This window comes from Phocoena phocoena, chromosome 2 (assembly GCF_963924675.1).
Source record: "Phocoena phocoena chromosome 2, mPhoPho1.1, whole genome shotgun sequence".
In the NCBI taxonomy this organism is placed as follows: domain Eukaryota; kingdom Metazoa; phylum Chordata; class Mammalia; order Artiodactyla; family Phocoenidae; genus Phocoena; species Phocoena phocoena.
In genome coordinates, this window is record NC_089220.1 from 11221372 (window position 1) to 11238268 (window position 16897).

The following is a 16897-nucleotide window of genomic DNA, read 5'->3' on the forward strand; positions in this document are numbered from 1 at the left end:
CTGATGCCCTTCCTGATACTTTCACCTCGATGTCACATCAATATTGCAAACTCACCATAATTTATCATAATCTCCTTCAATCCTAAACTGCTGTCTTTCCTTTTTTCCCTTTTGTAGTAGTACACGGGAACATCATTCGTACACTCAAACCAGAAACCTGGAATCATCCTAGATTCCATTTACCTTTTTCTCTCTTCTTCCAATTAAATCTCCAAGTCTCATATATTCTACCTCCTACATTTCTCCTAGCAGTCCCTGCCACAAACTCAGATCAGGTCCTCATAATTTCCTACCATCATTTTTTATAAAAGCCTCTTCATCATCTACATCTCGCCATCCCACCCCTCACCCCTTCGATGTAGTCAACAATTTACTGAGAACCTACTAAGGGCCAGGCACCATGCTGGGGATTCAATGATAAACAAGACAGACATCCAGCACCCCCCCAACCTCTTCATGGCTGCCGCAGTTCTTATACCCAGATCTGGTCATGCTGCTCAAGTCCTCTGAAACCTCCCCAACCCCTACCATCACCTAAAGGATAAAATCAAAACTCCTCTGCACGGTATGCAAGGCCTTCCACAATCTGGCATCTGCTGTCATTGAGTTTTCTCTCCCATCTCTTAATCTCTAATACTTGATGCTCTAGCAACGGAGAACTAGCTGCAGTCTCCTAGATACACCATGTTCCCTCAGGCCCGCTACGCTCTGGCACAGGCTGTTCTACCTGAAATCTCCTCCCTACCTTGAGTCTGGCTACTCATCCTTCAAGTTCCTCTTCATACAGCATCCCCAGGGATTCCTGACATCTCCAGGTATGTTTTAAGGACTTCTTCTTTCAAGCTCCCATAGTACTGCATCAATAATTTCATTTTATCAACTGCCTCAGTGTTGCCCCACTAAACTGAATGCTCCCTTAAGAGGACACATCTTTTGAGCTCAGTATCCTCAGCACCTATCAAAGTGCCTAGTGAATAGTTAGGTGCTCAATTAAGTACCTCTTAGATGAATTAACAAATTACACTGGTACAACACAAATAATTAGAAAGAAGAGTTTAGAGGAGGTGGATATGATATTTCACGGAGGTAGAATATAAAAGGGGGTCATAGCCAATAGGAGGCAGGCACTAAAGGAAAAAGGTGGAGTCAAAATGCCACTGCAGTTTCAAGCTTCACTGCCTAGGAAGGTGGCCATATCACTTATGCAAACAGAAGAATGGAGGGGAAGCTGATTTGGGGGTTGGGCATGACAGGCATTCAGAAACCAGGTGGGAAGCTGGAGCCATGCTGAAGTCACATCAATGACAGAAGCAGAGTATATGACAAAGCAAAATAAAAAATAACAAAAAAGGACAGAAGAAGAGGACCCAAGAGAAACAGCAGTAAAGAGAAGACAGAGAGCTAAGGCAGTACAAGTAACATTAGAAGGCAACTTTCAAGAAGGTAGGAGAGTTCACAGGGTCAAAAAGCTATACCAAAATCAAAGTGGATGAAAACTAGTAAGAGGACAGAAAGCATTTAGGTCACTAAAGACTTTTGAGAAGACAATTTCAGAAATGTAGTGGGGACAGAAATTACATAAAAGAGTTAAAGTTAACATTCTAAAATGAAGACAGCAGATATCATACGTCTGGCAGATGTTGCACGTCTGGCATTAAAAGAAAGGAGAAGGACAGGGAAATGGATCAAAGTGGTCAAAAGAGCCAAAAGCAATGTTTTTAACAGTTGTTATGCTCTTCCTTGTTGATCCTCTTTTGAATTTTTCAGTGACTGGTCTAGGCCTCTTCAGCTCTCAGATCTCCTCTCCCAGCTTTTTCCCCCTCCCTTAGATCTAAGACTGTAGTCATCTAATGTAGCTTTCAACTTCTCTTTCCTTTGCCTTTCTTATCAGAGTGAAGACGTGCCCTTTCATTTTTTTGAGGGGGGTGGATAATTCTTCCGCCTGTGCATTGATTCCATCTCCTTTCACCTCATTTAAGCCCTTTCTCCATAAGTCTGTCCTCTTTCTTCCTCTGTATCTTTCTCTCTGTTGCCGCCTTCTGGCTCAGCTTGCTCAACAGCACATGGTTACTTAGTGGAAGAAAAAAGACCAGATCTTGAAACACCTAACTGAGGAAAAAACATTGCTTTTGGTGATTAAGGTGACAGGTTGAAGACCTGAACTAGGTAGTGGCAGAATGAATTTTTTTCTTAAAAGGAAAAAAGTGGTAGGAACAGGAGACATTTCATCTTTTTTATAATATTTCTAAGAAGAGCAAGACACCTGAAGCAAGCCAACCCAGTCAAACGGGAACAAAGTATTTCACAGATCTATAAAAAATCTCAGAATGTCTCTCGGTCATCTGGCCTATCTTAACATTCACACATGTGCATCTCACGCTTACCTGGAGTATTCTAGTAGCTTTTTGCTTGTAGTCAATTAATTCCTGCTTAGAGGACTCCAAGTTGGACTTAAGCATTTTGATTTGCTGCTGTAGCTCATCCACTCTCTTCTTCTCATCTGTGTATTTTCTTTCCGCCAGGGTAACTGCTTCTGCCAAATTCTGGCGCTCCGCTCCCATTTTATTAAGGCGTGCAGAAAACTCACTCTGTGACAAAGTTTATATTATACTTATTATATCATTTTGCTTTGAGGTATACTTTACAACCATCCATTTAGATATCTTATGGGATTTATTAGCTCAGCCCAACAACATAACAGGGAGGTAAAAAAAGTTCTTCATTTGTTAGGAACTGAAGAACAGGAACTCTAAGGTTGTGGTTCCCAAACATGGCAATTCATCAAAATCAGTGAGGGAGTCTGTTAAAAATACAGCTGCCCAAGGCCTTCCTTGGGCTTAACTGAATTGGAATTTCCAAGACTGGGCTTGGGCATCTGTTTTTTAAGAAGTTTCCCAGGTGAATCTGGTCACTTGGATACTAGGTCTGGTCTGACCTAGCTGATCAATGAATAAGGGTCTACAGAAAACTAGAAAGTCTATTAGAAAACAAATGGAAGACACAAGCACACAGCTACATCTTTTCTAATATCATGGCTAATGTTTTTCCTTTATTTCAGTTTTTCTAATAAACTATTCCCTCTAATTTTTTTGCTTAAGAAACTTTTAAAGTACACCCTAAAAAACACATGGTCTGTCCCTTAGCCTAAATTTAGTTCTGAGAATTATTTATATTTTACCCTTATTTTCAAAAGCTCCCATCACCAAAAAACTCAGAAGGTGAGACAGAAGTCAGAAAGCTTTCATAGTTACACGCCAATAACTAAAGCTCACAAACCTTTGATCCAATATTAACTCCTGTTTGGAAGGAAAGGAGCAAGAGGACCACTCAGTGAGGCACACTGAGCATGTGAAATGTGTCTGCAACTGAGAAGTGCATTTTTAAGTTTGTTCATTTAAATTAGTTTAATATAAATACTGAAGCTCAATTCAATTAATAATAGATTTATGGAGATATAATTCACATTCCGCAGAGTTCACCCTTTTAGGATATACAATTCAGTGTTTTCCTGAATACAATTCAGCGTAGTGTTCTCAGAGCTGTGCACTGCCATTATCTAATTTCAGAACATTTTCACCGCAAACAGAAATCCTCTACCCATACGTCCCCCTCCCTCCCAGCCCCTGGCAACCATTTATCTACTTTCTTTCTCTATAGATTTGCCTATTCTGGACATTTCACACAAATGGAATCAACAATATGTGGCCTTTTGTGTCTGGCCTTCTTCACTTAGGATAATGTTTTAAAGGTTCATGCATGTTACAGCATGAGTCAATAGTTCATTCCTCTTTATGGCTGAATGATATCTCCTTGTGCAGATATGCAACATTTTGTTTATCCATTCAGCAACTGATGGACGTTGTACTGTTTCCAGTTTGGGGCCCTTATGAATACTGCTGCTATGAACATCCATGTACAAGTTTTTGTGTGGACACGTATTTCCAGTTTTCTTGGGTATACACCTCGGCGCAGAATTGCTGCAGCATATGGTGACCCTATGCTTAACTTTTTGAAGAACTGTTATTCTGAGTATGTTTAGAACAACTTTTTCACCTATAAATTTTATGAAATCTAAATACACATCAAGTATTTCTGAAGAAAATTTAGTGAATGAATTGAGATGTGCTGTAAGTGTAAAACACACCATATTTTAAAGAATCAGTATGCAAAAAAGAATGTAAAATATCTCATGAATAATTTTTAACATTAACTACATGATGAGATGATAGTACTTTGGGATATTTTACTGCGGTATATAAAATACATTAATAAAAAATTTTAAAAGCCTATATTACCTGTTACTTTTAGGGCTGAACTATTTTCACCTGTTGAAAAGACAGTGAGCCAGAGGTTCTCAACCCTGACTACCCATCAGCTACACCCGCAAATCGTGTAAATCCAAATCACCAACACCTATGCCCTACCTCACACAATGGGATCTGACTCCTTGGGAATGAAGACTCAGCATCAGAAAGTATTAAAACCACACAGGAGGTTCTAATGTGTAGACAGAGCTGAAAATCACTAAGCTAGATGCAAAAATTCACTGAAGTGTAAAACTCTAAATAAACATTATGTACAACTTTCTCTTGAAATAACAGAACCAGATTAAATTGGAATCAGAAAAAGCTTAAATGAAAAGAATGAGATGCCTCAAATCAGCTTTCTTTTTTTTTTTTTTGCGGTACTCGGGCCTCTCACTGTTGTGGCCTCTCCCTTTGCGGAGCACAGGCTCCGGACGCGCAGGCTCAGCGGCCATGGCTCACGGGCCCAGCCGCTCCGCGGCATGTGGGATCTTCCCGGACCGGGGCACGAACCTGCGTCCCCTGCATCGGCAGGCGGATGCTCAACCACTGCGCCACCAGCGAAGCCCTCAAATCAGCTTTTAATCAAATAATGGTAATGCTGGCTGCACAACCAAATTAAATGAAAAGATGTATATATCTAATGAGTATAAAGTATTTTAATTGTTTTTCAACATAGAAAATTAAATTTAGCAAGGATCAAGCTAAATTTTCAAATACTTAGTTTTTGCCACAGAAACAGAATTTTCTGAAATGCACTGCAGAATTTTATTACAGTGAATATGCTAGGAACAGTGTAAAGCGATTCCTCCTCATCCAAATAATAAAAGAGCCCTGCTGTCCCCATTCTAACCTGCATTTGTTTATAGCTCTCCTGCTCTCTCTTCAGAGTGGCATCTGCTTCGTGCAATCTCTCCTGAAGAGTTTGGAGAGCTTGATTCTGCAGGCTACTACCTTCGCTGTGATCCTGCATTATTCTAAAAGAAAAGACATCACTTGAAATAACTCATTTCCACAGTATACAAATGAAAAGGTAGAATAATTTTTAGAGCACTGGCATATTAGCACAAAAAAGACGGTTTGACTAAAACCTTCTTAGAGAAATCTTTTTCCCTTTTAATGGACTGTAGCCTATATCTTTAGGCATCCAAATATAAGCACACGCCACACATCATTGTACGTCAAAAGATTAATGACACTGCTCTTCTAATATTTTTAAATTCAGAATTTGCTAACAATGCATCTCAAGATTCAGATAATAAATCCATTTTAACCACACACATTTCCAGCATTACCAAAAGCCACATTTTCTCTCTTGTAAATTTACAAAGTTAAATTTTGATAAGACAGTATTTACTACCATGTTTATCATTACTTGCATTGATAAACATTCTAGCTCATTTTCTCATTATTAATAGAGTTAGCTACCGTGATTTTTCACTCTGTAAGGCTTCCAGTGCTTCTGTGCGAGTATTCAGCAGCTGGTCAGCTTCCTGGAGTCTCACTTTCAGTACAGCCAGCTGGGAATCCTTTGCAGCCACCGCTTCAGTCAGGTCGTCCACTTGTGCTTGAAGCTCTCGAGTTATTCGATCACTCTTTGAATGGTCAACATTCCACTTTTCAACTCTTGCTCTTGCTTTGTTTAGTTCTTTAAAGAAAAAAAGAAAAGGAAAGAAAATTCTCCATACAAGTAAACACATCTTTCTCAGAGCACACAAAGATTCTCCTCTGAATCCCTTTAGTACTTATTGCCAAAATTAGAAGCTTACAAATATCTTCAACTTTTTTGCTCCAAGAGGGACCTCCATTTTCCAAGGCCAACATTCATATCTATATTACAGTTAATTGGTTGGAAACAGGCATGAAGCTAGCTGCTCTTCTACAAATGTCTTTTTCTGGAGACATGTCATAAAGCATTTGGGAGCCAAAATCGGTAGACAGCCGAGAGTTCACAAGATTAAAATGGTCAGTGGATTTCTGGAGTTCTGCTACAGATAGGAAAGAATGCACATCCAAATCAAGGGTAGACGATGTACACCCCAGTAAGACTAAAAGAAACAAAAACAAAACCTGAAGATAAACACTGGAAAGAAATGTTTCTTTCAATTACTGTGGCAAAAAGATATTCTTTTAACCTAGAAAATTGGTGCAGAAAGAGCAATGCAGTGCAGAGTGCCAACCAAAAAAAAAAAATTAAATATTGAAGCAAACTGTACAGGGTCTCTGGAAAAACTACTTCCATGTCTAAATTAGTCTGGGTTAAAGTGAAGCTTCTTCTAAAGTCAGTCTAACAAGGCTTACACTATCTTCCTATCCACGGCTTCTAAAGAATGTCCAAAGAGGCCAGTGTTCTGTTTCAGGTGGGTGGGAGGATGACTGTTCCCATTTCCAAACCTGGGCCCTATATTTCTGTGAAAACACTATTTTACAAGTCCCATCTAAAATCTTTCTAATAGTTTAGATATAATCAAGTTTTTAGTTTATTTTTGAAATGCTAAATTCCTAACCCTGGGTAATTTAAATAAGGCTCTACCCTCTTGAGTTTCCTTGGATCTTTGAAGTAATGAGGCCATTTCTTGATTTAAAGACTGAACCTCATTCCTCAGCAGTTGATTCTCCAGTCGAAGATTAGATAGCTCATGTGATCTCCCATCATCTTTAGGCATTGGGTTGTGATCAGCACAGGCAGCACCTGATGATACATTTTCCTTTGAAGAAATCTCTTGGCCTTCATGGCCAGAATCTGAATTATTAGAGGCTTCTGTAAAAAAAGGAAATACATCTTTGTTACATTGGAATGCTCACTATATATACACTAGTAGCTTACTGTGGTAGAATGCCTTTTGGCTCAAGTTGACTGCTATAGCTAAAACACCATAAAAAGTAAACTTAAATTTTTAATAGACTTCCCTCTGATGAAATTTCGCTCTCATACATACAGCCTATAGATCTGTAAGGACCCTCGAAGTCTGGATACACTGAACAAATGGTGATAAAGAAAAGATACAAGAATACAGTTCTGGGAAGGGGAAAAAAAAAGCAGAGAAATTTACGTGGTTGGGTTTAGGTAAACAAGGGTTTTGTCCTCCCTTCTATGAATCATTTTTGAAAAAAAGGGAGAAGTTTCAACATTGAAAATACTGGAAAGGCATAAAAGAACAGCTGTGGGTTTCGAGGCAAGGAGAGTAATAACAGGTCAGAGCAATTTGTTATATACCAAACTGGAGTCTAAACTGCCTTACCCAAAGAGATACTCATTAATTCAGATACTCATTAATTCAGTTTCATCTTGGTTTTGTTACTAAATGTGATGCAAATACACTTTTTACTTACTCCAAAAAAATTAAGTATGTGCTAAAAAATGAACTATATCTAAATGAAAAAGTTCTCAACATCTTTAGTGATCAAGGAAATGCAAATTAAAACCAAAACAAGGACCAAAACACACCCGCTAGCTGGCTAAAATTAAAAAGACGACATAAAATGTTGGTGAAGATATGAAACAACTGGAACTCTTATAGACAGATTGCTGGTGGCAATATAAATGACATAAACACTGTGGGGAAGTATTCACAATTTCTTATGAAATTAAACATGCACCTACCTTTTGACCCAGTAATTCCATTCCTGGGTATTTATTGACCAGAAATAAAAACATTTTTCCACAAAAAGACAAGTATAAAAATGTTCATAGCACCTTTATTCACAAAAAAACAAAAACTGGAAAATCCCCAATGTCCATAAAAGAGACTGGGTAAATTGTGGTATAATACTACAGTAAAATACTACACAATAAAAAAGAATTATTAATATACTCAATAACGCGAGTGAATCTCACAAACATGCTGAATAAAAGAAGTCAGGTAAAGTATTCACACTATATGATCTCACTTTTTGCTGGCAAACGTGAAGTTTTTGAACAGACAAAAATAATCTAAGGGGAAAAAAATCAGAACAGTGGGTTCTTGGGGGATGGGTGGGGAGATTAACTAGAAAAGGACATGAGGCACTCTCTGGGGCAAAGGAAATGTTCTTTATCGTGATAAAGGTGTGGGTTTCATAGGTGTAGCCATTTGTCTGTACAACTAAGATTTTCACATTTCAATAACGTGTAAAAATGATGAGACAAACAGGGAAATTTGAATACTGACTAGATATTAGATGATACAAAGGAATTATTAATTTTATGGTGATAATGGCATGACTGTTCATTTTGAAAACTTGTATTTTTTAGAGTTAATAAAATATTTATAGAAGAAATGATATGAGACCTGTGATTTGCTCCAAAATAATTCTGTGGTGGGTAGAGGTAAAGAAAGAGATTGAAAATGAGATGTTATAAATGAAACAAGAATGGCTATGAGCTGTTGATTATCATCACTGGATAAAAGTTAATATGGGGATTGAGGGGAACCATCAATCTCTACTTTGGTATATTTGAAATTTCCAAAATAAAGATTTTTTTAAATGAATAAAAATTGAGAAAATTTTAAAAATTATTTTTAATTTTATAAGATTTTAAAAAGAAATAAAGTATACATCCAAACCTGTAAGATATATCTAAAGTAGTATTTAGACATTTATAGCCTTGAATATTTACATTAAAAATGACAGGAAGAAGCTCGGGTGGGGGGAGGAGTGGCAGCGGCCAGGCAGCCCAGCTTTGCAGGCTCTCAGCGCGGCCCGCAGGCACCCGGCACGCGCCGGCCCCGCCGCCACGATGCCCAAGAGGAAGGTCGGCTCCGCCGAGGGGGCAGCAAAGGAGGAGCCCAAGAGGAGGTCGGCGAGGTTGTCAGCTAAACCGGCTCCTGCAAAAGTGGAAACGAAGCCACAAAAGGAGGCAGGAAAGGATAAATCTTTAGACAAAAACGTGCAAACAAAAGGGAAAAGGGGAGCAAAGGGAAAAGAGGCTGAAGTGGCTAACCAGGAGACTAAAGAAGACATACCTGCAGAAAACGGAGAAACTAAAAACGAGGAGAGCCCAGCTTCTGATGAAGCAGGAGAGAAAGAATTAACCAAGTCTGATTAATATCACACACCCGGTCCTATCAGTGGTCCCTGTCTCCCCTCTTGTACAATCCAGAGGAATATTTTTACCAACTATTTTGTAAATGCAAGTTTTTTAGTAGCTCTAGAAATATTTTTTAAAAGGAGGGAATCCCACCTCATCCCATTTGTTAAGTGTAAATGCTTTTTTTAAGAGGTGAAATCATTTGCTGGTTGTTTATTTTTTGGTACAACCAGAAAATAGTGGGATATCGAATATGGGAGGCTTTGATTGTCTTGGGTGTCAGCTTAACATTCCACAGATGGAAGGTAGCTTTTATATCCTATAATACAAAGCACACTAAATGTCAGTTTGAAGTCAGTTGTGCATTTAATGTCTTAAACACTTTAAATTACTTCTCTTCCCATGTTGTTTTTGGTAGAATTGTTTCCTAAAGCAAACCACTCACCCCTTGATCTTGGTTCTCCTGGGCAGAATTTTGTGCACTCTGTAACATCTTTGGTCGTGGTAGTCCAGTTCTTCTAGTAACTGTTAATGTGCTGTGAACGATGGACAATTTGAGTATGTAGTGTACATGATATTAAATTGTGAACTAGTGGGACTTACGATATAACAGCATTATCAATATTTGAAGATATTGGTACTTGATATCCTGTGAAGGAAAATTTGCCTCCAAATTTTAAGCTGGAAAGTCACTGGAATAACTGTTCAGAAAAGATTCACAACTGCATGATTTTTTAGATTTTTGGTACGTATGTTGAGAATTGTGTACAAATTGAAATGTCTGTGTACTGATCCTCAAAACAGCCAATAAAATTTCAATTATGAAAGAAAAAAAAAAAGAAAGGTAGGGGGCTTCCCTGGTGGCACAGTGGTTGAGAACCCGCCTGCCAATGCAGGGGACACAGGATTGATCGCTGGTCCCGGAAGATCTCACATGCCGCGGAGCAACTAAGCTCGTGTGCCGCAACTACTGAAGCCTGCACACCTAGAGCCTGTGCTCTGCAACAAGAGAAGGCACTGCAATGAGAAGGCAGCGCACTGCAAGGAGAAGGCAGCGCACCGCAACGAAGAGTAGGCTCTGCTCACCACCAACTAAAGAAAGCCCGCGCGCAGCAACGGAGACCCAACGCAGCCAAAAATAAGTAAATAAAATATACTTTTTTAAAAATGAAAGGAATTAATGAGTTATGCACCCATCATAAGGATTACAAAAACAGCAAAATAAACCCAAAGAAAGCAGAATAATAAAGATCAGAAATTAACAAAATAGAAAAGAAACATACTAGAGGATCAACATAACCAAAAATGGTCTTCTGAGGGAGACACTGTAAACTACGTTATGTCAATAAATTTTTAAATGTACATGATGATGAAACGCATCAAACTGTATACTTTAAAAATGTGTAATTTACTGCATATCAGTTATACTTCGTTAATGCTGCTTTAAAAAAACAAACATTTAGCAGAGTGCCAAATACTGGTATTCTTCAGGTGGTATTTGTGATCAAGCTTTGATTTCTGCAGGGTTACTATAAGTGATTAGTGTCTGACTGTGTTAAAATTTCAGCTGTGACGTTATTTTCCTGAAATTAAGTAAAATAAATATAATCCTCCCGAAAGTATATGAAATAGACAAATTCTTAGAAAAAAATATAACTTATCAAAAACAGATTTAAAAAGAAATGGAAAACCAATTGAATCAAAGTTAAATCTTCCACTAAGAACACCCCAGACCCTGATGGTTTCACCAGTGAGTTCTAGCAAACATTTACTGAAAGTTAAGTTTGGTTTTAGGTTTAAGTAAATCAACTGATTTGTATACCATATTAATATTAAGAAGAAAAATCATGGTATCTCAATACATACATGAAAAAAACACTGCTAAAATTCAACATAAAAACTCAAATTAGAAATACACAGAAACTTCCTTAACCCAATAAAAAGTACCTATGAAAAACTTAACACAAACTGAAACACTCAAAGCATTCTCTTTAAGACAAGGAACAAGACACAAAATTGGTTTTCAAGTACAAGCCAATGTAGTAAGGCAATAAAGAGTTTTTAAAAAGATAAAAGGGTTAAGCAGAAAACAGTCATTATCTACATATGGTATTATTGTGTTGTTGACAATTTAAATGAATGTATAGAAAAATATGAAGCTTAAGAGCTATCTTAGGTTGGTGTGTGTGTGTGTGTGTGTGTGCGTGTGTATTTACAAAAACCTATAGACAGCAACAAACAGAAAGTAAAAAATTTTAAAGCATACCATTTTTAAGAGCTTTAAAAAATATAAACTACCCAGGAATAAATCTAACAAAAAGTATGCAAGACACTTATGGAAGAAACAATAAAATCTTAATGAAAGACATCTAAAAAATAATTATACCATGTTAATAAGTTAGAAGATTCTATGTTGTAAAGATGCTGATTCTCACCAAACTATCTGATGTCAGTAGAAGCAATGGACTCCTAGTAAAGACCAACAGAATTTTTGTGGAACTTGGCAAGCAAATTCTAAGATGCATAGGGAAGTACAAAAGTCCCGAGAATAGCCGAAACATTCTTGGAGAAGGACAAGGTGGTAGAATCTGCTCTTTGAGATATAAAGACATATTATAAAACCACAGTAATTAAGACAATGTGGCACTGACACAAAGACAAATAAACCAATGAAACAGAATTAAGTGTCAGAAACATACCAACATATAGATGGATATTTGATATATGACAGAGGTGGTATTGCAGATTAACAGGGAAAGGAAATATTTTCAATAAATGGTGCTGGGATAACTGATTTCCATTTGGGGAAAAAAGGGAACTAGATGCCTACCTCACACCATACATAAAAAACAACTTTAGGTAAACATCTAAATATGAAAGGCAAAAGTATAAAACCTTTTCCTATAATACAGAAAAATACCTTTATGACCTCAGGATAGGAAAAGATTTTCTAAGACCCAAAAGACACAAACCATAAAGAAAAAATTGATAAATCATTATATTAAGAACTTCTATTGAGACATTATAGAAAAAGGAAAAAAACAACAAGGTAAAACTGGAGGAGGATGAGAAAGAATTGCCATCTAGAACATAAAAAGAGTATCTATGAATCAATAAGGAAAAAGACATGCTTCCACAACACTCTGACCATACCTCAACTGCTCCATTTACTATATTACATGTGTATTATCTGTGCCCATGTGTATCTCATCCAATAAACTATAACCCATTCACTTCTGTACCCTGGCCCAATAGGGTCTCAATAAATGTATAATTAATCAAAAGATAGTTGAGAAGAAATTTAGGATTGCTCACGCCTAGTTAATTAACTGCTAGTGCCCAAAACCCGTCTCTTTACCACTTTTTTATCTTGAAATACAAGAAAGATTTTATTCACTAAGAGCCAAGACTGTGGAAGAAGCTAAAAGGTTTAAGAACATAACAAGCTCCCATGAGCTATCAGCTCTATAAAGAATCCCTGCAAGGACCTATCATGTTTATTGTTATTTTAAAATGCTTCCTAGGTACTCAAATTAGCCACATTACCATGTAAACATCATTTTTTGCAGGTGAGAAGATGTACATGTTGAGGTAATTTCATAGCAAATTAAACAACTGAAAACCAGAATTCTAAGTTCTTACTTCACTACTAAATCAATGCCTTTAACCCTCCAACTCAGATCAAAGTTCAGTTTCTCACACTTTACTTTCAGGGTAGGCAGGGGGAAAAACACACCAAAAAGCTCCCAATCCAGAATATAAGTGAAGTACAGCCGCCTGTTACTTTTATAATACCAATGACAGAAAGAAATGAATTGGAGATAGTTCCAAATCCAAAACTATATGTTTCCTTTCAGATTTCAAAATTTTCTTCTTTATATCTTAAAACATCTTAGAGAATCATTTTGGATATAATTTAAGATGCTGGGCTGAGGACTTCCCTGGTGGCGCAGTGGTTAAGAATCCGCCTGCCAATGCAGGAGAGACGGGTTCGATCCCTGGTCCGGGAAGATCCCACATGCCGCGGAGCAACTAAGCCCGTGTGCCACAACTACTGAGCCTGCGCTCTAGAGCCCGCAAGCCACAACTACTGAGGCTGTGTGCCACAACTACTGAAGCCCACGCACCTAGAGCCCACGCTCCGCAACAAGGGAAGCCACCGCAATGAGAAGCACACACACTGCATCGAAGAGTAGCCCCCGCTCACCACAACTAGAGAAAGCCTGTGCGCAGCAACCAAGACCCAACACAGCCAAAAATAAATAATAAATTAATTAATTAGTTAAAAAATAAGACGCTGGGCTGGGTAAAGTTACAACAGACAACATTCAAAGGTCCCTACTGTAACCGTATATTGGCTAATAGTGTTCTATGCTGTCCCCTTATTTACACCACACACTTCAGAGAGCCTGCCCTTGAGCCAGCAGGGACAGGTAACAAAACAAAGCATGACAAATGCTACCAGAACATTTCAGGCTATGATGACATCCAATTTGGTTAACTCTAAAAGAAACAGAGGACTGATTAACTACCGTGGCTTTGGCTCCCAGAAGGATGTTCTTCAATGGTTTTGATGGTGGTTACACTGGTGTTCTCAGAACTGACGCCTGTTGTCTGAGAACTCTGCAAGACAGGTGTTTTGCCCCTTTCTTTTTTGATTTCCACTTTCCCAGCAGGCTCCTTCTGTGAACTATTAAGAAAATCAAACAGCAGCTCATCATCAGGTTCTGACTTTTTTCTTCGAACAAACTGGGATGAAGGCCTAGGAACAGATGCATTTTCAACAGGATGGGAGGCCTCCACCGATGTCCTAGATCCTAGTTTCACATTTGCAGTCCCAGCTAAGATGGTGGCTTTTTGATTCCTAATATTATCAGCTGCTGAGGAAATGTAAGTAGCTTTAGGTCCTGTCTGATAAGTCAAATCTGTATTTTGCTGGTGAAGTTCAGGATAGTCAGTATTTTTGCTATAAACAGTGCCGCTGGTGTTCTCTTTCCTACTGAGAGCTGTTGCAGCCCCTTGATCAACTCTGTTTAAAAGATCTTCTGCCTTTCCAGCAAGATCAGCAAACCAGGACATGATGGCAGCAGAATAATCCTATTGGTGAACCTGTAAAAAGGATATAAAATGATCAGTGTGGCTTAACAGCAGAGCACAGCGATTAAGACCAGGCTCTAGAGACAGAGAGTCCTGGGTTGGAAAGCCTGACCCTGCCTCTTACTACGTAACTCCAAGCAAACTACTTGACTGAAACTGAGAAACTTCACCTAGAAAATGAGGAAAATAAGTGTGCTTACTTTACAGGATGGTTTTAAGATGAAATACTACATTTAAAAAACACTTTGAAAAATGCCTAGCCCACAGTAGGCACTCATTTGAGTAGCTGTTACCATAATTACAACTACCACTACTACTGTTACTCCTATTTCAACAAAGTGTAAATACTGCAGCACTATCATGGATAATTTAGGTGTGCATATACACGTCTAAAATATACCTTCAATAATTTGGATTCTCAGTACCTACTATAGGCACATTAAGCTAAGTTCAGAATAAAACAATTACGATCACACATTCATTTGATGCATATATTTGGGTACTTATATCCAGTGCCACAATAAATCAAAATGATGATGATGAAATAACTAGTTTCCATTTCATAGAAGAGTAGCATATAAAAAAGTCAACAACCATTTCTTGAATGTACACATTATTCCTTTTGCCTGGAGCGCTCTTTCACAGTTAACTTTTTTTTTGTTCTTGGTCCTCACCTGAACGTCATCTGCCCCCCAAATGGCTCTTTTGTCCCATCTAAATTAGGTCCTATCATTCTCTGTTCACACACTATTCTTTTCCCTCACAACCCTTCATGTTTTATATGTATTTTTTTCCCCTGTCTCTCCCTCTTGGGGAAGGAGAGGGGGGGAGTGGGTCGATAAACGCCGTGTCTGTTTTGCTCACCAATGAATTCTCAACACACAGCAGGCACCCATAAATACTGCTGAATGGAATTAATTTTTATGTTAGGTGCCCTGCAAACGTTATCTTTAGCACACATAATTTTCACAACCACATTGTGCGGTAAGTAGCAATACCCTTTTGTCACAAAACAAATGGGGGGAAAGGTTTAGAAAGATCCCAGAGTTTAGACAGCAGCTCAGACAGGTAAATCTAAGTCAGCCAAACCCACTTTTTAACCCCTGCGTTCCCCATCTAGCCTGCCAGTATCTGAACAACCTCAAGAAGAAACTCACCCTCTAAACCTCTTCCTTACAAAATCGGATGATTACATGCCCGTGTATTTCACAGAGCTTATGTGAAATCCAATGAAAATGGAAGTGACATGCTCCATAACATATAAAACTCCCTACAGAGTATGTCTCATTCCCGAGTAAACACTGGTGGTAAGTAGGGAACAAATGATCTCTCCTAATAAAGCAATCAAAACATACTTATTAACTTATATCTTACCTCTCACTGTAAAGTTTTAAAGGGTTTTAAAACAAAAGCCTGTGCCTTAAGATTGAGTACCCAATTAAATGTTAAGATGGGCCCTAGGCACTTGCCCCGCGGACAAAAGAACAACTCTAGCCGACTTCCGAGGTACAGAGCCCTCAAGAAATTCCGCCCAGTAAATGGCCCACGCCGAGCTGAACAGAGAGAGGGTGAGAGCGCCAGGGATGGGGATGGGGATGGGGATGGGGATGCGGATGGGTCGGCCGACGGCGGTGGCAGGGCCTGCACGAAGGCCAAGTGTCAACACAGAGGAAGGGAGGCTGGGGATCAGCTGGTCGGTCCCAGGGACTCTGTCGTCAAGCCCAGGGGGACGAGTACAGACCCCCACTTCGCTCCCTACCCACTGCACTGAGCCTCCGGAGGGGGAAGAGCGGCCAAACCAGGCTGGGGTAGGGGAAGGAGAGAAGGGGAGGGCACTAAGCCACGTCCGTGGAGGCCCAAGGGGGCTCCCCCGCCCTGTTCCTGAGCCCCCGGCAGGGCGGAGAGAGCAGGGTCTCCGCTGAGGGGATGCCGCCCCCGCCTCTAAGGCCGTTAAGGCCCCAAGGGGACCCCTCGGCCTCCCGCGGCCACCTCACCTGAGGACTCTGGAGCGGCTGCACCGCGGCCTGGTCACCCTCCCAGGCCGCCCGTCCTCAGCAGCCGGCCGGGAGAGGGTCCAGGTTGAGCAAACCTGGCCCTCGATCGGCCACGGCTCAGTTACTCTTCCGGGAGACGTGGAAGAGCTGCGAGGACCCCAAAACAGAGTGGCTTCCGAGCTGCCTGAGCGGGCGGGAGCCTAGAGCAGCCACCTAGAGGCGGCTCAGGCACCACCGCCGCCGGCTGCGGGGCCCTTGCGCCTGGCCACTCCCTTTTTCCGCCTGTGGCGAGCAAGGGCGGGGGCAGGGCCTGCGTACGTGTGACGTAGCTCGCCTCCCCAGGACCGCGGCCCGCACGCGGCCGACACAACATTGGAGGCCTCGCCCATCTGGGGGCGTGCTCCACAGCGGCCCACGTGGGTGGCAGGGGCGGTGCCCTGCCGGAAGGAATTGGAGGGCCGAGACACAGGTGGAGCGGCCGGCATTTACCT

At 40.0% G+C, this 16897-nt stretch overlaps 1 protein-coding gene and 1 pseudogene across 1 annotated transcript in view; one reads left to right on the forward strand and one right to left on the reverse strand.

The window, feature by feature from the left end:
- Positions 1 to 16518, reverse strand: part of GOLGA5 (golgin A5) — a 34387-nt gene extending 17869 nt beyond the window's left edge. Inside the window, exons 1-6 of the mRNA XM_065871412.1 lie at positions 16407 to 16518; positions 13848 to 14424; positions 6838 to 7065; positions 5733 to 5952; positions 5158 to 5281; positions 2385 to 2588 (exon numbers count right to left, since the gene is read on the reverse strand). Of these exons, the coding sequence (XP_065727484.1) occupies positions 2385 to 2588; positions 5158 to 5281; positions 5733 to 5952; positions 6838 to 7065; positions 13848 to 14394 (1323 nt within the window). The 5' untranslated portion in view covers positions 14395 to 14424; positions 16407 to 16518. The remainder of the gene's footprint in view (positions 1 to 2384; positions 2589 to 5157; positions 5282 to 5732; positions 5953 to 6837; positions 7066 to 13847; positions 14425 to 16406) is intronic.
- LOC136118178 (non-histone chromosomal protein HMG-14 pseudogene) lies at positions 9025 to 9333 on the forward strand (annotated as a pseudogene).
- Positions 16519 to 16897: the final 379 nt, after the last annotated feature.